Source organism: Sceloporus undulatus, chromosome 1, assembly GCF_019175285.1.
Source record: "Sceloporus undulatus isolate JIND9_A2432 ecotype Alabama chromosome 1, SceUnd_v1.1, whole genome shotgun sequence".
Classification (NCBI taxonomy): Eukaryota; Metazoa; Chordata; class Lepidosauria; order Squamata; family Phrynosomatidae; genus Sceloporus; species Sceloporus undulatus.
In genome coordinates this window covers 117,133,357-117,156,732 of record NC_056522.1, presented here as the reverse complement: position 1 = coordinate 117,156,732, position 23,376 = coordinate 117,133,357, and the positions used below count along the sequence as shown (strand labels likewise).

General features: G+C 44.7%; 1 protein-coding gene across 2 annotated transcripts in view; it reads right to left on the bottom strand.

Moving 5' to 3' along the window:
* Positions 1-23,376, bottom strand: part of FAXC (failed axon connections homolog, metaxin like GST domain containing) — a 47,399-nt gene that overhangs the window by 3,761 nt on the left and 20,262 nt on the right. For both annotated transcript variants that reach the window (XR_006101605.1, XM_042446941.1), the window contains exons 2-5: positions 22,408-22,543; positions 20,733-20,929; positions 7,477-7,694; positions 5,567-5,683 (exon numbers count right to left, since the gene is read on the bottom strand). Coding sequence is in view for 1 of the 2 variants with exons in the window: in XM_042446941.1 (XP_042302875.1) it covers positions 5,567-5,683; positions 7,477-7,694; positions 20,733-20,929; positions 22,408-22,543 (668 nt within the window). In the remaining variant the exon portion in view is untranslated. The remainder of the gene's footprint in view (positions 1-5,566; positions 5,684-7,476; positions 7,695-20,732; positions 20,930-22,407; positions 22,544-23,376) is intronic.

Below are 23,376 nucleotides of genomic sequence, written 5' to 3'. Positions count from 1 at the left end.
CATGAAACTTGCTGAGTGACCTTAAGCAACTAATTTACTCTCAGCATTATCTATCCCATGGGCTTCTTGTGAGAATTTTAAACGAAGAGGAGTTGAGTGCACTGCCTTAAGCTTACGAAAGAAAAGACAGGATATAAATGAAACTAACATATAAGTAAATAATAAAAGGAAGGGGGACAAAACTTCTGCAGGGAAATATTATTTTCTGTACAGAAAAAGTTGCTACATGTATAAAAAATGATGTTTTCAGTTCAAATCAACCATGTGCAAATTTTTCATGGAAAATCCACAACTGCAGCATTTTCTACACATAAAGCAATGTTTCTGCATGGAAAAATTATTTTCTGTGCAGAAAAAGTAGTTTTCTGCGCAGAAAATGCTGTTTTCTGTGCAAAGCAACTACATGTGAATTTGGCACAGAATAAATCCCAAACTGGAAAGTTCATCAATCCAGGGTTTTCTCATTAGGTTTTTTTTATATTTGGAAAACACGTTTTTAAATTGTTTCTTGAATATTATTTTAGTCTGTATCATTTTCTAACAGAGACCTAAACAATTTCTTGTGAAGGAATGGTCTTCTTTCTCATATGTAGAACCAGTGTGGCATAGTATTTTGAGAGCTGGACGACAACTCTGGAGGTTGTTCAGTTCCCAGCTGGGCCATGAAACCCCTTGGATGCAAATCGCACACTCTCAACCTCAAGGGAAGTCAATAGCAAACCTCCTCTGATCAAATCTTGCCAAGAAAACCCCATGATAAACCACAAGCCTTAGGGTCATCATAAGTTGGAAATGACTTGAAGGCACACAACAGCAACAACAAGAAAAAGAACAACAGCCTTCATTTTTCAGTATCTTGTAAATAAATCTCAAAACACTACATGCACACACATGCACACGATGATATTGAATTAGGGTGAAACCTTGGCATGCAAGAAGGGACACAGTCCCTTTGTCTTCAAAACTTATTTTGCTTCCAAACTATCCAACTGCAGTTTGGGAAATGATTTAAAAAAACAACCATATCAATGGCAAAAGGGCACAGAGAGACAATGTGGGTCAAAACATACTATTTTAAAAAAAAAACTGCACTAGAGGATCTCCAACACAAACAATCTGTTTTTAGTACCACTGAAAGAAATATTACCTGTGTTAACATAAAAAGATATCAAGGAACCAAGTATTAACTGGGAGACTTACAGGTTAATTGAGAGAAAGGAATTTCTGTCATAAGCATTTGTGGAATACAGCTGGCACCTGAGAAAATGAAGTGTAGTCCACAAAATGTTGTACTATATTTTTGCCCCAGCAAGTCTCAAAGGAACTACTAGCTTTATCAAGGGAAGTAATAGTGCCACTACATTCTGCTCTGGTCAGGCCCCGCCTGGAATATTGTGTCCAGTTCTGGGCACCACAATTTAAAAAGGATGTGGAGAAACTGGAGCATGTCCAAAGGAGAGCGACTAAAATGGTGAAGGGTCTAGAAACCAAGCCCTATGAGGAACGCCTTAGGGAGCTGGGTATGTTTAGCCTGGAGAAAAGAAGGTTAAGAGGTGATACGATAGCCCTGTTTAAATATTTGAAGGGATGTCATATTGAGGAGGGAGCAAGCTTGTTTTCTACTGCTCCAGAGAACAGGACCAGGAACAATGGATGCAAGCTGCCAGAAAAGAGATTCCACCTCAACATTAGGAAGAACTTCCTGACAGTAAGGGCTGTTCGACAGTGGAACACACTCCCTCGGAGTGTGGTGGAGTCTCCTTCCTTGGAGGTCTTCAAACAGAGGCTGGATGGCCATCTGTCAGGGATGCTTTGATCTGGATTTCCTGCATGGCAGAGGGTTGGACTGGATGGCCCTTGCGGTCTCTTCCAGCTCTATGATTCTATGATTCTATGTGTTTCTATAATCAAGAGATGTAATGTACAGTAATGGTTTGAAGGCATTTTTGTGCCACTAGGTGGCAGCATTGTTTGAGAGAAAAGATCTTTACAGAAAGATACTCTGAAGCTTTTTTAAAAAATATTTCTACATTCAGGTAGATTGCCACAAGAGGTAAGGGCATAAAGTCCTTGCACTGCATGCAGGAGTGCTGCTAGGCGTGAGGCCATGGGGCTTAATCCATTAATCTATTTCCAGAATGATGGATGTCCATTAGTGGCAATAAAAGGCTTTTCAAAGGCTTCACTGATGTATAGGGAAAGAGGCAATGTTCAGGAGGGAAATCACAGCTAAAGGTTTTGCTTTCCATGTGCTGGAACCTTCTCCCAATCCTAACCAGATAAAATACGATTTTTCTGTGTTAGAAAATGATATGAAGAGGAAAGGTGATCAAGAAAGGACTCCCTTTAGGGATAAGTGACACAGAGAGATATGTGGTAGGAAAGGTAAAAAGTATCCTCTTCTCCTCCATTAAAGCTTATATCATATGGGAAGGACTACCTTCCTCGCTTATCCTAAGAGTGGTGGAGGCTGGTGGCTTGAAAGTCAGGGTGGTGGTGGAAGAAGCATCCTCTTACTGACATGTGCACAAGGTGGCTTACATACACCTACGTTTCTTATGCATCCAAAAATGTCCTCTCCTTCGATGCAGCCCAGGGAACTATTCTCTAGCCCTCTGCATTCCCTTCCAAACTTTCCCCTGGCATCTGTCAAGGCACAGGAGAGCAACTGTTGCTTACTGATGAGGAGAGAATGTAGAGAAGAAGCAATTCTCTTTATGAAAATGTGGCTGTACTGGGCTCCCAGGGAAAGTAAGTTGTACTCCACCTGTGAGCACACTCATGTGTTTTTCCTCCTCCAAGCTGACACTATGCGGAAGCACAGATTCGAACTCTGGTCTCCCAATGCCCTAGTCCAGTGCTCAAATCACTACAACACACTGGCTTTCTCTTATATTCTAACAATAAAACAATGTAAATTATGTTAGGACATCTTTAAAAAATACCTCAGATATATGCAAAAGAAAAAATCAAGCAGAGCTAGAACTTTCCTAAACAGCAAATATCTCACTTGGCATCTCAGGGAAGAGGGTTGCATTATCTGGACGTATCACAGAGAAAGGCTGTTCCTGCCCACCCAAGTTTATCCAAGAGATGAAGAAGGGACAGCCCAGCTTTCTCTGGCAGATGACCAGACTCACATGGAGAGATGCCCATGAGGTATCTGGATATGAACCATTTAGGCATTTGGACATAATACCCAACACCATGAATTGAGTTTGGAACTGTACTGAAAACTAATGAAGCTAGTATGGATGTTCTTTGCTGTTACATTTCAAACCAAATCAACTCCCCAAATAGATTTCAAGAGCGGTCCAGCTTGGACTACATGTTAACAATTATATGCATGGAAAGCTTAGAAATGTTACTTTTCTGGACTACTATTCAGTGGCCATGCTGGCTGGAGGATTCTGGAACTTGTAGACCAAATCCCTGGAACTCATTGCTTTCTTCCTATGTAGGGAGCTGAGAATTCCTCACTGGCTAGAGACAACTTTGAGTTTTCAGTATTTGTTTGTACTCTCAAATGAAGAACCAAATGTTTTTCCTTTTCTCTTGTTGCTTCCTGTATGCTTGGGGCCATTGAAAAGTATGGCCTGACAAGCCTAATTTGATCATCTGCAGGTCCTTCTTCCATACCATCTCAGGAGAACATGTAGACAGTATGACTCCAACTTCATCACATTTTACCCTTCCCCTGCATTTTTTTCTAAAAAAACATTTCTTTTGAAACCTTCCACATAAAATATTATACCTTTTTGGTTAGTAAAGGTGTTGCTAGTCTGTTTTAATGCACAGTTCAAAGTACTGCTAATGACCTATAAAGCCCTATATATCCAAGATCCGTCTCCCCACATGAAACTGCCTGTGCCCTAAGATCCTCAGAAGAGACTCTGCTCTCACTCTCGCTACTTTCACAGCTGGTGAGGATGCAAGGTTCGGCCTTCTCAATGCTTTCCCCTAGACTCTAGGACTCCATTCAAAGGGATGTTAGAAAGGCCCCCTGTTTGTTGTTCTTTTGGCAGGTGAATACTTTTTTTATTCCAACAGGCTTTTGAGAATTGGTTTTTAAGGGAAAGGCTTTTAAGGAGGTGCTGAACTGTTTTAACTGTGTTGTTTTTTTAACTGCTTTTTTCCATTTTAAATGTATGCTTCATTTGCTTTACTATTGCTTTTTGTGTGGCATTTTTGGGCTATGTGGCCATGTTCTGGAAGAGTTTATTCCTGACATTTTGCCAGCATCTGTGGCTGGCATCTTCAGAGTTTTAGTACTGTCAATCATCTAATTCTTTTTTTTTAAGGTTGATCTTTTGTATGTTTTTAACTATGTTGTACTATGTTGTACTCATTTTAATATGTAAACCACTTTGAGTCCCAATCTAGGGGGAAAGGCAGGATATAAATAAAGATGGTGATGTGTAGGTGGAGGAGGAAGAAGAGAAGGAGAAGCAACAAAAACAGTAAAAGTAAGATAATTGTGGGAATCCTGTTGTGGGGTTGACAATGTGTAACCTGGAGTTATGCATTCATGACTGTTTTGTATTCATAGTCCCTATGTAGTCTCCCCCAATCCCCACTTATTAAGAAGCAGCCATGGGGATCTGATCCTCTGTCCCTTAGGGAGCAGCTGACTGGCATACCCACCCACTCCCTGTACAAGTGATCCTCAGCATGAGAGATTGTGAAACGGACCTGACTGTTGCACCCAAGATCACTCACAGGAGATGGTAGGACTGTCAATCAGCTGCTTCCTAAGCAGGGGCATCACTAAGGTGGTGCAGGGGATACACACCACACCAGGTGGCATGCTGCCCCACAAACATCTGGCTTTTGGCAGAAACAGGCTGTGGCATTCATCTGCATGCCTTTAAAACGCTGAAGAGATGGTATGAGTGGGGCAAGGCTCAATGGAAGGAGAAAAATAAATAAATATTTTGAAAACTAAATAAATTTTAAATTTTTATTTGTAAAAAATAATTTAAAATTAAACATTTTAAATTTTTAAAATTTTCTTCAAAAAATCACCTCTACCAAGTTTTCATTTTAACCTGATTAAACTATGTGCGTGTAAATCCATATAGACTGTGTGTATTATATTGCAATTTAATTAAAATTTAATTTAATTTTAATTTTGCTAGTTGTTTATATCACAACTATTACCATTATATTCAGTGACATACAGAAATTATGGTTTATGAGTAACATTGGTACAAAAAACTTTGCTGAGGATTCTGTATGGTGTAGTATGGGAGGAGATCAAGGGGAGGGGTGACACCATGAGTTACTACAGCCGGGTGACACCAACCCCAGTGATGCCATTGTTTGAGAGCAATAAAGGAATTGACCCTTGTTGATCACACTGGCTGCTGCCCAGTAAGTGGGGACTGGAAGGGCCAGGGCCAGATTTACTGAGTAGTTCTGTAACCACTGTAGCAACACATTCGTAACCAGCCAACAGAATTTCAGCCAATATTATTCAAAGCCTGGCTACTTGCCAGTAACAAAGAAAAGAAGCATACTAAACATTCAAAACCTGCTTCTTAAACAACACTGTTTAGTTTCTTACCTTTAATTAGCCTCTCAGGTCTAGTTCCTGGCAATGTCCACATTGCCTGTGCAAGATGCCCAAAGACAGTGGCATCTAAAGTTGAAAGTTTAGGTCCCATGATGTACTTTTTATCACCTGTAAAATAAAACAGAGTCAGAAAGCATTTATGGCTGTGCTGGGAGTTCACTCAGTCTTTGTCCCTCCTTGTGTACACACTCACTTAGTGGCATAGTGCTTAATAGCACCCTGCTATTATCTTCAAATCATAAAGCTCAGCAGCCAGCCTTTTAATCACATCAGTGTCCTTTGTGCATGCATTCTAATCAGTCTGGAGAATGGAATGGGTAACTGAAGTCACTGCAGGGATTTTTGGCCAATTAACCCAACAAAAGGAAAGCAATGCAAAATTTAAGACAAGCTATCAGAGAGAACTAGAATGAGTCATTATGCATTCCAGAAAACATGCCCAAATCCTAGAATTCTGGGCCAGATTCTCAGAATCACCACATCAGTACAGGTTCCTTTCATCAGGAAATTGTCATTTTATAGGAACAAGCAGGGTTAAAAGAGTCAACCCTGCATTCACAATAAAAGGAGAAAATCATATTTCTGAACACTATACATATAATGTAATGTGACATATGAAAGCCTCTCATCATGTCTGACATTTTCAAGGTTTTGCCATTTAGAAGTGAACACGCTGAACCTAAGGAGCAGGGGAATGGTGAAATCTCTCCTAATCTATGGATTCATGCTTCTGAAAGAGATGTACTCATAGAGTTAGAAGAGACCACAAGGAACCATCCAGTCCAATCCCTTGCCATTCAGGAACATGCAATCAAAGCACTCCAGACAGATAGCCATCCAGCCTGTTTGAAAACCTCCAAAGAAGGAGATTCCACCACATGCTGAGGCAGTGTGTTCCACTGTTGAGCAGCTCTTGCCATTATGATGTCCTTCCTAATGTTGTGGAATCTCTTTTCCTGTAGCTTGCATCCATTGTTCTAGGTCCTATTCTCTGAAGCAGCAGAAAACAAGCTTGCTCCATCCTCAATATGACATCCTTTTAAATGTTTAAACAGATAAGAACACCATCTACAAGAGACTCCAGTGCTATGAGTATTGGACTAAATTGTCATTTCCACTGGTAGCGCTGCTTCAATATCTCCTGTCAATCATCTGTGACATAAGCATCAGCCTAGCTTGGAAATTGGGGGGGGGGGGGGGGGGGGGGGGGGGGGGGAGAGAAGGGGGGGCTCAGAGGGCAGGGCCAGGGAGGATGCAGGCAAGGCTGGGGAGGAGGGAGAGAAGGCTGGGGAGGGCAGAAAGAAGGCCGTGGGGGCAGAGCCAAGGCCAGGGAGGACAGAAAGAGGGTCGGGAAGGAGGGAGAGAAAGTAGGAGGACGGAAAGAAGGCCAAGGCAGCAGAGCTAAGGCCGGGGAGGATGGAGGCAATTATCTGCAATGATGACAATAACAACCTAGTAATAATAAAAAATATTTAGAAATATCCACAGGTAATATTTTCTTCAGCAGTTTAGCTGTTGATGATGCACAGCTGCCATCATCAGAGGGTCCTGGGCAGAGACTGTCATTGTTACTTGTTGGACTTGTTGGATTAAAGCTCCCAGAATCCCCATCAAAGACAATCCACCAGCCCATTAGCCCAGTATGGAAGCCAAGCAGGATGTTATGAACCTTCAGTTTCAATTCTTGCACAAATAGAAGGTAGAATGGTCAAAGTCTTAGCATGCCACAATATAGAACCATTTGACTTGCCAAATCTCAGATTGTGTGGGCCTATGTGAAAGAAATAACCTCATGTTGTAGGTCATATGAATCACATGAAAATGTAAGGTGGGGAGGACATTTAAAAGATTTTTAAAATGCCAATGAGTTGGCATACATAATAAAATGAACTGTGCATTACCCAGAAGACCAGCTAGAGAACGCATATCCTTCTCCATCAGCATGTATATCTCTTCCTCAGAGAAGCGGCCTATGCCATGTCCGTACATTTCACGCTTTACAATTCCTTTGGTTATATGGCACAAAATCCACTTCAGCAAGTCACTGAAGGGGCCACTGAGCGAAAGCATCTTCTGAGTCTCATGGAGATTGTCCACCCATTGACAATATGCCAAGGTCCTAGAATGGTAGAAGAACAGCTTACAAACAGTGCACGTTGTAATACACTTCTCTGATCTAGACAACAGAAACATGATAAAATAAACTTATGGAAATGTATAGACACCTTTCTACATCACAGTCCACAGTCCTGTTATGCTGTTGTGCTAACCTGAAAATTAAAAGGAAAGTACAGTATTTCAAGAAGCATCAAATGGCTATCAACCTAGACCTACTACCAAGGAGGAAAGTTGCATTACAGCTATAGCTGGTCACATACGTCTGGTGAAGAATATTTGGGTGGAGGGAGAAGAATTGGGCAGAAAGTAGCCAAAAAACATTTTTACCATGTTGCATTCTTTATTTTAAACTTATAAACAGGACTAAATGGAACATAAGTTTTTTCCTAGAGTAACCCTGTTCAAATCAATGGGACTTTTGTTAGTTGTGACTTCCAAACCCCAGTCCTTTCATTAGCTTTATCCTAAGCAGGACTAACATTTAATTTAGTCTGTAGTCTGTTGATAAAATGTCTAAATTGTCTTGAAAGATTCAACAAGTAGGTTTTGCAGAAGTTCAAGTATAAGTAATCACTCACCCACAACAAAGGCAGACAAGTTCCAGGTGTCAACTGTCAGCCACTGGACCCATCATGGGCCTTACCATCCCCCTAAAAAAGCTCATAAATCAACTTCTGTTTTCAAAACACTGTGGGAGCTACTTGTGGGACAAAACAAGGTTCATCAAATCATGCTTTGTTTTACAAGAGAATTTCCACTCCTGGAACAGAACAGAAATTTCCATTCTAAGAACAGAAATACCCATCTCACCTAAAAAAAAACAAATGGGAAGGGAAGACATGAACATTTGGGAACAACTAGGGGTACATTTTTTTCACCCCATTCTAGGATCTAGGATGGCTCAACTGGAGAGTGGTTTCTGAGATGGGGCACTGATCACTTATTTCAGTAATCTGGTACTATTTGCCATGTACTCGTTTTATGAACTGCATCCTCTGTGATGGCATTTTTAACTATACAATTCTTTTTCCAAGTCTGGGTTCCTCTTCATCCTGTTTTCGTTTTGTACTTTGCCTTTCAGACTGTAAACCTGAAGGCGTGCACTACTTCATTTTTAATTGATTATACAGAAACCACTCTGAGAACCTTTCAGCAAAAGAATATGATAAAATATTATAAATAGACTATTACTCTTGGCCTAGCAAGACTAGTTTGTAGACTGGTCCTGCCACAAAGCAGCAGGTTAGCTCAGATGGCATTTGGGTTCAGTGCAACACTTTACAATTTTATGATAATACTGGTAACTGCAAAGTAGCAAATAGAGAAATTTTTGAAGCAAAATACTGCCTTGTAGATTAATAACAAGGTTCTATAAGAGTGGTTGCTTGAGTGAGAAGGACAGGTTGCTTACCTGTAACGGTATTTCTTCGAGTGGTATCTGCGGATACATACAATGGGTTCACTGCGCTCTGCGCAGTGCTGCTCGGAAATACTGGAATCCATGGGCAGAGTTTACTCTGCAACATTTGAAACTTTTTTTGGGCGGTAATCCGCCCACCACCGTTATAGGCCCTCCTTCCCGCTCTTTTCCCCAGTTCCAATTTTTCCGCTAAGCAGGCGATGGAAAGAGCCAATTAGAGCAGGTAAGCAACCTGTCTTTCTTCTTCTTGTCTCTTCGCATCATACAAATGGGTTTTTAGATGACAAGCTAAGGTTGCGGCGGAGGGAGTTTCCTGAAACCAAAGCTATTGTGAACCAAAGGTATATTTATTACAATAACACCTTGAACCATAAAAAGCGTCAGTCTTTTTTGTTATGGAGGTTAAACCTAGCAATAACATTGCTAGACCTGAGTAGGGAACAAGAGGTCATGCAAGACCGGTCCCATAACCAACCGACATAGAACAGAATGAAACAGTGTCAATGTCACATAATCAACACACAACCATCAGTAGTGCAATCAATGCAACCCTGAAACCAACAAGCCCTCCCGAAAGCTGCCGTCCGGATGGCCCTGGTGTCCAACCTATAATGCTTGATGAGTCAGGTTTGGGCAGACCGCCGCCTTGCAAAATCCTCCAAGGGAATCCCCGACAGGGCAATGCAGAGGATGCTGCCATTGACCTTGTGGAATGCAGACCGAACCCTGCCAGGGAAGAGGTTGCCAAACAGTTCATAGCAGAGGTGGATGGTACCAGCCACCCATTGGAAAACCTCTGCGCAGACACGGGCAAGCCCTTCTTCGGTTCCGAGTAGCATGAAAAAGTCTCTCGGACCGATGGAGGCAGCATTCTGTCCAAATAAAAGCCAGTGCTCTCCTGACATCAAGAGAGTGGAGGCTTCGCTCCGCCTCCGAAGTCGGGTGGATGCGAGAGTGGGGCAGCCACATGTCTTGGCACATGTGGAAAGCAGACAACCTTCGGCAAGAAAGTAATGTCTGTCCGAGGACCACTTTGTCCTTTTGGAACCTCAGGAGGGCTGGTCCCTCCGCAAGCCACAGAGGTTCGCCCGCCACGGCGGGCCGAGGTGAGGCCACAAGAAGGCGGTTTTCCAAGTCAGTAGTCTCAAGTCCGCTGTGGCCATCGGTTCAAGGGCTTTGATTGGAGAAGCTGAAGCACGTCTCCAAGTTCCAAGCCGCAGTGGTCCCGACACAGGAGGTACAGGTTGGCCCAACCCTTCAGGACCCCTTCACCAAGGTGCCTTGAAGAAAGAAACCCCTCCCCCCGAACTGGTATTTGGAACACGATGGCAGCCAAATAGCATTTGATGGATGGAGGACAGCCCCTATCCAAAAAGTGCCATCAAAAACTCAGCACCACTGGAGTGGAAACTTGAGCAGGAGAAAGCCCTTTTGGTCAGGAAGAGGCAAATTTCCTCCATTCAGGGCCTAGGCCCCTGGGTGTAAGTCTTTTGCAGCCAGGCTCACCTCCTCACCGGACTCCGGCAAAGCCGTCAGGGCTGTATCCTCCGGCTACCAGCGGTAGGCTTCGATGTCCGGGTTGAAATCCGTCCGTCCTGGATCAACCGCAGGTCCGGACGAGGGTCGAGACGGAGGAAGCATCTCCTGGAGGGTGGAGACGGGATGCGAACCCGGCTGTTCTGCCACACGGGGTGACCAGGATCGCATGCGCAGTGGTCTGTTGACATCTTGGACACCCCTCTGATGATGAGAGGACGGAGGGAAGGCGTAGAGGAGTCCCCGTCAGAGGAAGGCGAATGCGTCTCCGAGGTATCCGTCCAATCGCTTCCTGGAGCAGAACTGGGGACAGGGCTGTTCCATTTGGTCGCGAAGAGGTCGATCCGGGGGGTTCCCCACCGTTCGAGCGGTCGCTGGACCGTCTCGGGATGGAGCCTCCACTCGTGGCACCACGATGGAGATCTTCTGAGTCGGTCTGCCAACTCGTTGTCCTCCCGGGAAGGTGGGCTCGCCTGGAGGGGACGCGTCTCTGGATACACCAATCCCAGATGCGGAGCGTGAGGTCGAACAGGGTCCTGGATCTGGTGCCACCTTCTTGTTGATGTAATACATCACGGTGGTGGTCTGTCCTCAGGAGGACCACCTTCCTGTGACAGTGAACTCGAACCCCCTCAATTCCTTTTCCCCTGCGAGCATCTCCAAAGCGTGATGTGGAGGAGCTTGTCTTGTGCGGACCACCTGTCTTGACGACGAAGTCGAGCAGGTGGGGCGCCCCATCCCTCAGGGATGCATCGGCTCTGTAGCTCGCCTTGGATTCGGCTGCAAACAGCCAGTCATCCAGTAGGGAAAACCCTGAAGCCTTCTGATGAAGGTATGCCACCACGGTGCCATGCACTTCTGAGAACCTTGGGGCCGTGGCCAAACCGAAGGGAAGAACGTTGTAGTGGTAGAGTCGGAGCCGACAGCGAAGGCGAGGAATTCGGTGGGGCTCTCGAATCCCGATGTGGAAGTAGGCGTCCTTCAGTGTCGACGGTCGCGAACCACAGGCCCTGGTGGAGCGAGGGCAGAATGGAAGCCAAGGTTACCATTCGAAAGTGCGGACGGTCCCGGAACAAAAATTCAAATGTCTCAAGTCCAGGATGGGCTAATGCCCCCATCCGCTTTCGGTACCTGAAGTACCTGGAGAAAAAAAGGCCCGAGGACACTGGTGGGCGGCAAAGGGGAGATTGCCCCTTTACCAAGCAAGGCGCGCACTTCGTCGAGAAAAGGTTCCGAGGGGGGGTGGACATGCGGCTCCAGTGGAGGGCGTCTTGGAACTCGAGGGCATAACCCCTACGGACGATGTTGAGACAACCACGAGTCCATGTTATAGAGGCCCAGGTGTTAACAAAGGGCCTCAGAATGTCACAGAAGAAGAGGGTGAGGAGGGACGAGCGCGCTGGTCCTTCAGGTTCTCTTCTTCCCTGGTCAGTGTCCTGCCGGCGGGATTGCGGTACGAGGCGGGAAGTTGCGACGCCGAGGAGGAGGAAGATGCGAGGGGAAGCGGTGTCCTCTGGTGAGCCTGTTGCTGGACTGCCGATCCCGGAAAAGTCCCCCGTGACTGACCTTGCGGGCTGCCCCGGGTGCTGACGCTTCCAGCGGAGGGCCGGTGCCGAGGACATGCCATGCTTCTTCGCCGCCGCCTTCTCTGAACTTCCTGTTCAGGCAGTCGTCGGTCTCGGCATGGAAAGGCCGGTCCCGTCGCGGGCATGTCCTCGTGGCCGACCTGACCGTGGGGTTGAGGTCCGAGGCCCTCAACCAGGCGTGGGGTCTGAGTGCCATGGACAGCGGACATGGCCCTCCCTGAGCAGGCTGCCATATTCCGGAAGTGGTGATGAGCCAACTCCCAATGGAATGAGTCTCGTCCCTGATCTCCACCAGTTGCCTCTGGATGTCATCCGGGACGTCCGGGATGAGGGGGGAGATCCGTTCCATGGGGGTCTGGATGTAGGCCCCCATGCAGGAGGTGTAATTGCAGCCTTGACCGAAAGGGCCGCTGCCGAGTAGGCCTTCTTGGCCAGTCCATCCACCTTCTTCGCCTCCCGGTCGACAGGGGAGGTCGCCTGCTTTGGAACGAAGCTGTGCGGGCTCCCTCCACAATCGCAGAGTTCGGCCTGGTGGTCGGCCAACCAGGACAGCGCCGGGGCGACTCTGTAGAGCGGACTCCACCTTGCGGGAGGGCGCAGACAGGGTGGCCGGGGAGTCCCAGGACCTCTTCCACGATGGTCTGGAGCGACGGAGGAGAGGCAGACAAGGCGAGTAGGCACTCGTCCGTGCACCCGACGCTCAATCGGGTCCTCCGCGTTGTCTTCCGGAGAGGCGAGCTCGATGTCGAGAGCCCTGCCATCTTGACGACGTGTTCGGTGAAGGACCGGACGTCATCAGACGGGGAAGACGGCTCGGGATTATACATTCTGCGGTGAGGCCGAACCCGAGAGGACACATCTCGTCGGAAGGAGCTTCAGACGGGAGCAGAGGTTCATCGTCGGAGTCCAGGTCAGAGGGAGGGGGTCCATAACCCTGACTTGGGATCTCGGACGGGTTGGGATGAATCCGTCGAGGACCGTGAATGCCTGCGAGGTGGGACGGAGATCTTCGAAGACAGATACGGTCGGGACCGATCTGGACGAGGTGCCGTTGGTCTGCAGGTGGGGGTTCAGCCTGGTGAACTCCCTCATGGCCTTGTCCTCTGAAACCGATAAATACCGGCCAGATTGGGAATCAAAGAACAGTCGTATCTCCTGTCTGCGGGGCTGATCATCCTCATTGTCGTCCCAGAGTGGGAAGCGACCGGTGTCCCGACGAGAGATGGAGAACGGTGTCTTCCGTCCCGTGGACAAGTCCATGGTGGGCTGAGGCGGTGGCGTGCCGGTACCGAGTCCGTCGACCCCCCCGCGCAGGTCCGGATCGCGTGGAGCTGTCGAAGTGGAAGCGCGGCCCTGTTTGAGGGGGGAGCGCTTCTCTGTCCTTCGCCTCGGTGGGTCGGAGGTGGGCCGTCCTTGGAAGGCTTGGACTTCTTCGGGGCAGGATCACGACCGACTTATCATGGTGTCTCTTCTTCCCCAGGCCTTCGGGACCTTTCTGCCGGGAAGAAGGGGTGTCCGGGAGGTCCAGGAGGACAGCAGCCGCTGCCGCGACGAAGGCCTTGGAGACTTTTGCCCCTTCCAAAGGCACAGCCAGCTCTTTTGGCTTCGGAGCATGGCGCGATGCCTTGGATGCCTTGGAGGATGAAGGCGAGGCGAGATGGAGCTCCTGCTCGGTTAGCCTTCTTCGAACGCGAGCCTCCGATACCTCGTGGGTTTGGAGGCGGTTCTACCTCAGTCCCCGAAGACTTGTGGGGGCGCTTGGAGGGTTCGTCGGTGGCGCTGGGCGGTTTGGAGCCAGGGCCACATCGGAGGTGGTGGAAGGGGTTGTCCCGGCCGGGCACACACCACGCTGGGAAGGCGGCCCTGCCAGATGTGACGCGGACACACTGGCCCGAGAAGACGAGGCGGGGGGCGCGGAAGGCGGAACAGAGGATGACCGGAACCTCCTCTTGCACCTTACCCAGGCCGATCGCCCGAAGTGAGCCGGGATCAACGGTTTTTCGGGCCTGGGACGAGAGGGATCTGCAGCGGGCAGGCCTTGGTATCATGGTTCTTTGCCAAGGCACAGCAGACAAGGAGGAGTGCAGGTCCTGGACGGGCATCTTGCCCCCGCAAATGTCGCACTCTGTGGAAGGGTGCAGGCATTTCCGAAGTCGTCAAAGCCAGAGAGAATCCGAAACGCGGTCAACAGTCCGAAGTCCGAAGTTACCGGGGCGGGAGACAAAGAATGTGTCAAGAGACAGTCCGAGGTCAAAAACAAAAGTGATTCCAGCAAGCGAGCAAGCGAAAGTTCCCTGAAGCAGTCTAGCGCGGCGGAAAAAAGGAACTGGGGAAAAGAGCGGAAGGCAGGGGCCTTATAACGGGTGGGCGGAGTTACCCAAAAAGTTTCAATATGTTGCAGAGTAAACTCTGCCCAGTGATTCCAGTAGGTTCCGAGCAGCACTGCGCAGGCGCAGTGAAACCCATTTGTATGATTCGCAGAGACCACGAAGAAGAAAGCTGGCTTTAATGAGATTACTAATTATCACTCACAGAGTTCCACTTGAATATTTGAGAACCCCACGCTATTGGATTTAGTGGCATGCTTGTCAACACAGCATATTAATAAAGACTTTCAGAAGCTAAAAATGCAAGGAAGATGCTAGCCGCAGCTCTGCCCTCAGAAATGCCCTCCCCAGCCTCTTTAAGAGGACTATTCCGGGAAGTAGAGCCCAAAGAGAGACAGAGAGATAAACAGCATCCTGTAGTCTTCCATCAACATGCATGCTGGATGAAATATTTATATATTCTAAGTGGGATCAAATCAGTTCATCTACCCTACAAAGGCTCTTCTGCCTACCCACTGCTTCCTTCTGTCATCTCTTCACAGTTATTGAACTAAGATGAACTGTATATTACCCTAACAATAGAATAGAGGAGCCCATGCAGTGGATGAGCAGACCTCAGGAAAAAAAATCCTTTTGGACTATACAGTTTCCAGAACTGTCCAGAAAGCTAGCTAGGGAATGCTGGGAACTGCAATCGAGGTCTGGTGAAAGGAATGAACGTAGGGTGATCAGATTCATTCTATGAAAAGAGGTCTTCACAGTGTGGCACTTGGTGGTTCCCATACCAATAGGACAATGATTCTCCTCTGGATTTTACCTTGAACTTTAGATGATCTATCCAAGGTTGGGCTCAAAATAGATTCAGCACCTTGGATAGTTCCCTTACAGTTTAGTCTAATGATGCATCTACACTGTAGAAATAATAATAATAATAATAATAATAATAATAATAATAATAATAATAATAATAATAATAATAATAATAATAAATGATGCAGTTTGACACCACTTTAAAGTAGATTTGTAGTTTTATAAGTTCTCCCAGAACTCTGTGAGATGGAGTCATGGTGGTTAAAGCAGTGTCTAAGTACATTATTTCTAGAGTGTAGATGCACCCTAAAAGCCAGAGAGGATTCCCATTCCACTGATGTAACTGCACAGAGTTCTCCTTTCCACCATCTAGTTTTGGTATTTGTCAAACATTCTAAGGATTAGGCATTTGTCAGACATTCTAAATATTAGAAGGAACTTCCTGACAATAAGAGCTGTTCAACAGTGGCACACACTTCCTTCGAGAGTGGTGGAGTCTCCCTCTTTGGAGGTTTTTAGCAGAGGTCGGATGGCCATCTGTCTCAGGTGCTTTGATTGTGAGTTCCTGCATGGCAGGCGATTGGATGGGATGGTCCTTGTGGTCTCTTCCAACTCTATGATTCTATGAGTAGAACACTTGGCAGGATGGTGATAGTGGTGGTGATAAGGGAGTCAGAAATTCGTGGCATTGGAATATGGATCCCCAGCAGAGCCCATTCACATTATATAATTATAACCCTATGATTTCACGTTAACTACCATGAAACTTCCTATAGCATCCTGTGATTTGCAGTTTAGAGAGAGGCATTTAGAATAGTCAGTCAAAGAGATTTTTGACCTCACTAAATTACAAACTCCAGAATTCCATAGGATATTGCCAAGGCAGTAAAAGTGGGATCATAGTGTTATCATTGCATAGTGCAAAGTGGGTCTACTAACATAACACTGACAGAAATGAGAGCAGTCCAAGTACAGAAAGTGCTCTATACTATTAATTTTAAGGAGAGGGGGAGTGAATATGGAGCGTGTGTTTCTGTGTGTGTGTGTGTGTGTGTGTGTGTGTGTCTGTTTGCTTCACAAAGCTCCCTAGGAGATGATGCACCAGCTCATACAGTGACTCAAAAGTAAAGCATCCTGGAGTGGACAAGAATCATAGAATCATAGACTTGGAAAAGACCACAAGGTGAGTGCTGGGAAAGAGAAGAGAAAGGGATAGATGTCTTGCCAGCACAATGTAAGTCTTTTGAGGCTTGGACCTTTAATTATTTGTGAAGCCACACTGCTTGCTAAAGTGGAGCACAAGAGACATCGATATGGATAATTCAGGCAGACAACAAGGAAGTGGTTGGAGAGTAATGTAATAAAAGGGAGGAACCCTCCCAGCATCCTCCTGAATCCTTACTGCAGAACAGAAGGAGCAGAAGAAAAGATCTTTAAGATAATTTGAGCCAAGGTTGGTGTAATTTCCATAGCGCTGCAAAAGAGGACAAGAATTTCATCTATAAACATTTGTCCTGACTTTAATTTTTTTTCCCTCATACTTGATGGGTGTAATACATTTCTTTACCTTTTCCTATATGTATTTTGTTACATTATGCATTTCACTACATTTTCTATGTAATGCAATACAATACTATACAATATAACAGAGTTGCAAGGGACTGCAAGAACCAGCTAGTCCAACCCCCTGCCAGGAATAAACAACTAAAGCACTCCTGAAAGATGCCCATTCAATCTCTGTTAAAAGCTTCCAATGAAGGAGAGTTCACCACCTTCCATGGCAGTCTATTTCACTGTCAAACAGCTCTTACAGACGAGATATTCTTCCTGATATTTATGTTTGTATGCATATATATGTGTATACACTCGGCCTTCCATATCCACAGATTCTTTATTCACAGATTCAACCATCCACAGTTTGAAAATATTTTTAAAAATATAAATTCCAAAAAGCAATCCTTGATTTTGCCTTTTTATATAAGAGACACCATTTTACTATGACATTGTATTTAATGGAATTTGAGCATCCACAAATTTTGTTATCCATGAGTGGTCCTAGAACCAACCCCCAGTGGATATCAAGAAGCCACTGTATAATATATGCAAACAGAGAACATCAGCATTCAAGATAATTCTCAGTCAGAGCTCAAAAGAGTTGCATTTTGGAATTACAGTTCCCAGAATCTCACATTCAGCATAACCAAAAAGTTAAGGTTTCTAAGCTTTGCTCTTGAGCATAGAGAAGACTTTCCAAAAGGGCCTGGTCAAACCTGAGGCAAACAGTCACACTTTAGAAGTTCAATATGTTTACACAACTATGATAGAAATGTGTCCTCAGGAGAACAGCTAAGTAGTCACTCTGCACTCTGCCTACATACAGGCACACAGTGCTGGACAGAACAGAATTTCTGTTGCGTTCCAACCTATTGCAGAGTGGGCATTGTGTGGGCCTCTAGGTTTTCTTGAGTGCATTGTAACTCCCAGCATTCCTCTCCATGAACTATCCTAGGCAAAAATCTAACAACCTCTGGAGGTCTGCCTGATTCTTGACACAACCTTACTAGAAATCAGAGGTCACACAACATGACAATGGGTACAAACCTAAATGCAGAAATGTCTCTTGTGCCTGTCTGAACAGGGCCACCAGCAACATTGAGCCAGGTTCTCTTGGACATGAAGAGAAAGCATATATTATGCACTAGTGGCAAGTGAGGGAGGGAGGGAGAAATGGACAGAATAAAAACTAAATATAAAATCAACTGATCTATGGGAGATGAGAAGCCCATGTCAAGAAGCAATTGTTTTATATACACTTCATGGCAGTTAATTTCTAGGAATATAAAATCTTTATGAAGTTCTCTGCTATGCCTTCCCCTGTGTGTGTGTGTGTGTGTGTGTGTCTTTGTGTGCCCTCAAGTTGCCTTTTATCTTATGGTGATCCCATGAATTTCATAGGGTTTTCTTAGGCAAGGAATACTCAGTTTTGCCAGTTCTTTCCTCTGAAACAGAGTCCACAGTACCTGGTATTCATCAGTACACTGATGCAGAGCTATCCTTCACGTTGAAATGAATGGGCAAAATCATGTACATGATGAAGCTTACATACCTAGAATTCTCATGATGGAGCTCACACATGGACTTTGGAATGACATCAACAAATTCAGTAATTCTGCTGCAGAATCAGCATAGCAATGTCCAGAAACCTAAGTTCTTAATTACTTTATGGTCTTTTTCATACTAATCATAGCAACATGATTCCATTTTAACAGCCATGGATGTATCCTAGGGAATCTTCCAATGTATAGTTTTGTGAGGCATTTGAGCTCTCTGTCAAAATACCTCATAAATGCCAAAATAAGATGCTGTGATGACAGTTAAAGTAGTGCTGTAACTATGCAACATATAGCTTGTAGCTTTCTCTAAATTAATTGCTGGCATCCTGTTATGATATTGTAAGTCAAACCAATAACATTGCAAATATTACCTTTCATATTTATGGTCATGTCACCATTGCATCCAGTGTGGTGTACTGGTTTGAGCATTGGGCTATGACTTTGGAGACCAGGGTTCAAATCCCTGCTTGAGCATGGGCAAGTCATACTCTGTCATAGGATGGCAATGGCAAACCCCTTCTGAGGAAACTTGACAAGAACACCCTATGATAGAGTTGCCTTAGGGTCACCATGGCTGTATCCGCACTGCAGAAATAATCCACTTCAACACCAATTTAACTGCCATGGCTCAGTGCTATGGAATTCTGGGATTTGCAGTTTTGTGAGACATTTAGCTTTCTTTCTCAGAGAACTCTGGTGTCACAACAAATTACAAATTCCAGAATTCCATAGCCTTAAGCCTTGGCAGTTGAAGTGGTGTCAGACTGGATTATTTCTGCAGTGTGGATGCAGCCCATGTGTCAAAAATGACTTGGAGGCACACAACAATTACAAAGATAGACTTATAACATCGTAAACATTACAATTCATATTTATGGTCATGTCACCATTCCATCCACCACAAATGCCCCCTCCAACCCACCTTAGAAAACAGGCAATTGCACTAACTGAAGAAGTTCCAAGGTGCTGGAAAGCAGGATGCTGAACAATGGCCGCACTGTTCCCACCAGCGAGGCATGGTGTGAAAAGCAATTGCCACAAGACCTGCAGGGGATCTTGGCACTGTTTTTCATGCCATGCCGTACTGGTGGGATGGGGCTGGTCATATCATTCATCATCCTGCTCTCCGGTGCCTCACAACTCCTTTGGTTAGTGAAGCTGCTGGGCTGCCAAAGTGTGTTTTGGGGGAGTCAAATCATCCAACATAGCTGTGATGATGTAGCTCCATCCTTGTAGCTATGTCTGATAAACCAAGATCTTGATCAGTATTTTTAATATAACTGTTTATCTGTTTGTTAAAAAATTTGTGTTATGCCTTGTTCTAACTGTGTTCTATTTCAATTTATATTCTAAGCTCCTTGACACCCATGTTGGTAGAAAGGCAAGATATAAACTGAATTAAATTAAATTGCATTACATTATTTTGTAGTAAGACAAGGTGAACAACATGGGGCCCTAGGACCACAGGCAGCCCATAATTTGATTTCATGTGGCCTCTGGACTGATTCCAACCATTCTCTGTAAGTGATCCATTCATCTATCCCATCCCTGGAAATGGTAGGTGGTGAGGAAGGGGGAAGGGCAAGAAGGGTATGAGAGAAAGACAGAGGGAAAGGGTGTCAAAAAATAGGTGGCAGAAAAGGGTGGATTTGCCTATGTTGGGCCTTGTCCCTGTCCACTGCTGGCTTCAGACCAGAGAAATAGCAATGCGAGTGATGAATGAAGCCATTGCCCCCCCTCCCCCCAAATATGAATTCTATCCTTTCAGTCCCCAAATTTCTAGCATGGTCGTAACTTAAAACTTCAGTTGTGCATTTAAAATTAAGAGTTTAGTCATCCAAAAAAAGAGGCAGGCATAGTTACCAACTCTTTTGTGCAAACAGAACAAATGTAAGAGTTTTGAGTGGGAAACATCAAAGTATTACTGTCTGCAGTACTAGAAATTTGGAAAGGAAAATTTTATTAGGGAGCAGAATTCTTATTTTGAGGGGCAATGCCCTTTTTTTGCCCCTTTTAGCTACATGCCTAACCAAGACACTGCCAGAACATGGCCCCTGACAAGTTATTCTTGACATTAATCAACATAACCATTTGCCCACAGTAATCAAAATAATCATGTTCTGAAAAATGAAAAGCTACTGATTACCCTGCGTTTGTAAGGTATGATCCAAGACCTGAAAGAAATGAAACTGGTTAGAGTCATAAGCCTTAAGCAAACCTTCATGCTCAGTATTTGTGGCAACTTACCAGTAGAAGTGCTCCTCCACCATTTTTGTCACTGCTCTAGAAACAGCTCTCTCGTGTGGACCAAGGTGCTTGTTTAAATTCACTCCAAGTTTTTCTTCCAAAAAATCAATGATGAACTCTGTACCAGACACCTTTTTGCTATTGTATTCAATCCATGGCATTTTCCCTTGAGGGGAAAGTTTCCCATCAAAGTAGCTCTAAGCAGGCAAGCACCAAAACAAAGGCAAAAAGAAAATGACACACATACCAATGCATAGAAAGGAGTCAGTCATGTTCATCTTCCTGCATGACAATAAATGGGAATTTTGCATCCTCCAGATGATTTTAAACTGCAGTGCATAGCATTCCTTACACTAGCTCTGCACTGATCTCATAGAATAGCTTGCATTCTAGTTGACAGTCTATTCAAAGCATATATTAACACAAACACAACCAGTTTCTTTCTCTGCATATGATATAACAAAAATCAAAAACAGTAGCATAATCAGAAGATAATGATGCAATAATTGCTCTTCAACAGCATTTGGACTTCCCTGCAACAACAAAATGGAAAAAGCCATGCACACAATGTACTAATACAATCAGGCATGTGTAGGCAAGTCCTGGGCAGATCTCAATGATTCTGCTTTGTTTGTTTTTGAAAGAGAGTGTTTTTCTACAGTAAACTCTCTGCTGCAGTTATTCACATTTTCTCTTGCCTATTCACTCAGTTTTTTCTATTGTTTTCATAACCTTTCTGACCATGGTAATTATCGCACCACCAGTTCCCCGTCAGGATAGACACTGGCTGTAACCGTAAGAGACTGATCTTATCAGACAGCCCTGTACTGGGCAGTAGGCAGCCCATATCCAACCCAGGCTTCTCATGCAGCTTTCAAGAATGGGGAAATCCTGCTCTTGATAAGCTATGGGAGAAACCCGGATTGGATATGGGCTGCCTACTACCCATCGATCAGACTGTCTGATAAGATCCATATGTTATGGTTACAACCTGCATCTATCCCTGCAGGAATTGGCAGCATGATAATCTCCATGCATTTCTTTCTCTAGGGACCTTGAGTTGCTGTTTGGATCAGGCAAAGTTTAATTGCAGACTGAATTTGTGTGATGACTACAAATAATAATAATAATAATTATTATTATTATTATTTATTTATATTTCACCTCTCCCACAGGATTGAAGCAGTTTACAATAACTGCAATAAGCTGCAACCCTAAACAGTTACCCTGTCAATAGGGAAGGATTAGGGGAGCCTACATCTCTGTGAAATCTGGAAGTAGCAAGAAGGTTCTAAACTGGGAGCAAAGGTAGAAATGTGTATGCTTTAATTGGAAAGTGTTCCTTTTTTCCCTTTCAGAATTATTGTTTTTAATGACAGCAGCTATAATAGAGTGTATTTTTAAAACAGAGGTTACAAAAATAAAAATATTACTTTTGGACCACAACTCTCAGGATCCCAAATCCAGCATGGGCACTGGCAATGTTGGCTGGGGGATTCTCGATGTGCACTATGTGTGCTATGATATGGCTCAGCTGTGTGATAGCTGTATTATGTGAGCATTTTCATATTGGGACTAGTTTTTAAAGAAATGAACATGCCAATTGCCTAGGTGATAGGTAGCATCAATATACCTGTAAGTACCCCAAAATACAAGATAATGTCCACATATTTACCTGGTAGGGCAAATCAGCCATCCTCAAGTAGGTCTCCATTTTCAAACAGAAAGGAGATAAACTGGGGATACCATTATTTGGCCGTGAAAACTGATGCAGTATTATAGCATCTTTTGAATCAATCTCTTGCTCCTTCCTATAACCAAAACAAGCAAGCAGGGTTTAAAAAGCAGAATTCATCTCATTATAGAGCACCAGTATATTTAACACACAAAGCAAAATGCAACTGCTGAGTTACAACTTTCATCTGTCTTTTAACAGGCTACTGCCATTTTTTATTCATCATTTCTGATGATGCTAAGAAGCTCTTTGGATGGTAAGGGGAAAGTAAGCCAAGAAGTCAAGTTGGGACAGACGTATCTAAACACCTTGCACAATTCACAGATACATATATATGACCATATGAATGATGATGATAATGAAGATGACAATATATCTATGTTTGCTACTTTATCTACAAACTGCCTATGAAGCAAACATATGTTATTAGTTGGTAGCACATGATGAACACTGATGGTCCTTTAATGTGTTGGAACAGAACAGGCATAGGAATCATCTGGTGCTTCAGATGTTGGACTGCAATTCACAGCAACCTGCCAGCCTAGCCAGTCTTGAGGAATGCTGGGAGCCTGCAACTCAATATTTTGAGTGCCACATGTTTCCCACCCCAGAGCAGAAGATAACACACAGCCCTGAGACCAATTTCAGAATAAGTTCTAATCAGGACTGCAGCCACATGATGAACTACTGGAACTAACAATCAGGATCCTGATAATCACACCCTTTAAAAATGATGATCATAGAATCATAGAGTTGGAAGAGACCACAAGGGCCATCCAGTCCAACCCCTGCCATACAGGAACTCACAATCAAAGCATCCCTGACAGATGGCCATCCAGCCTCTAAAATAGTCCAGGTTAAAACAGTATAACTGTAAAAGCAAGTTGGAATAGGTGTGGAGAATATTTG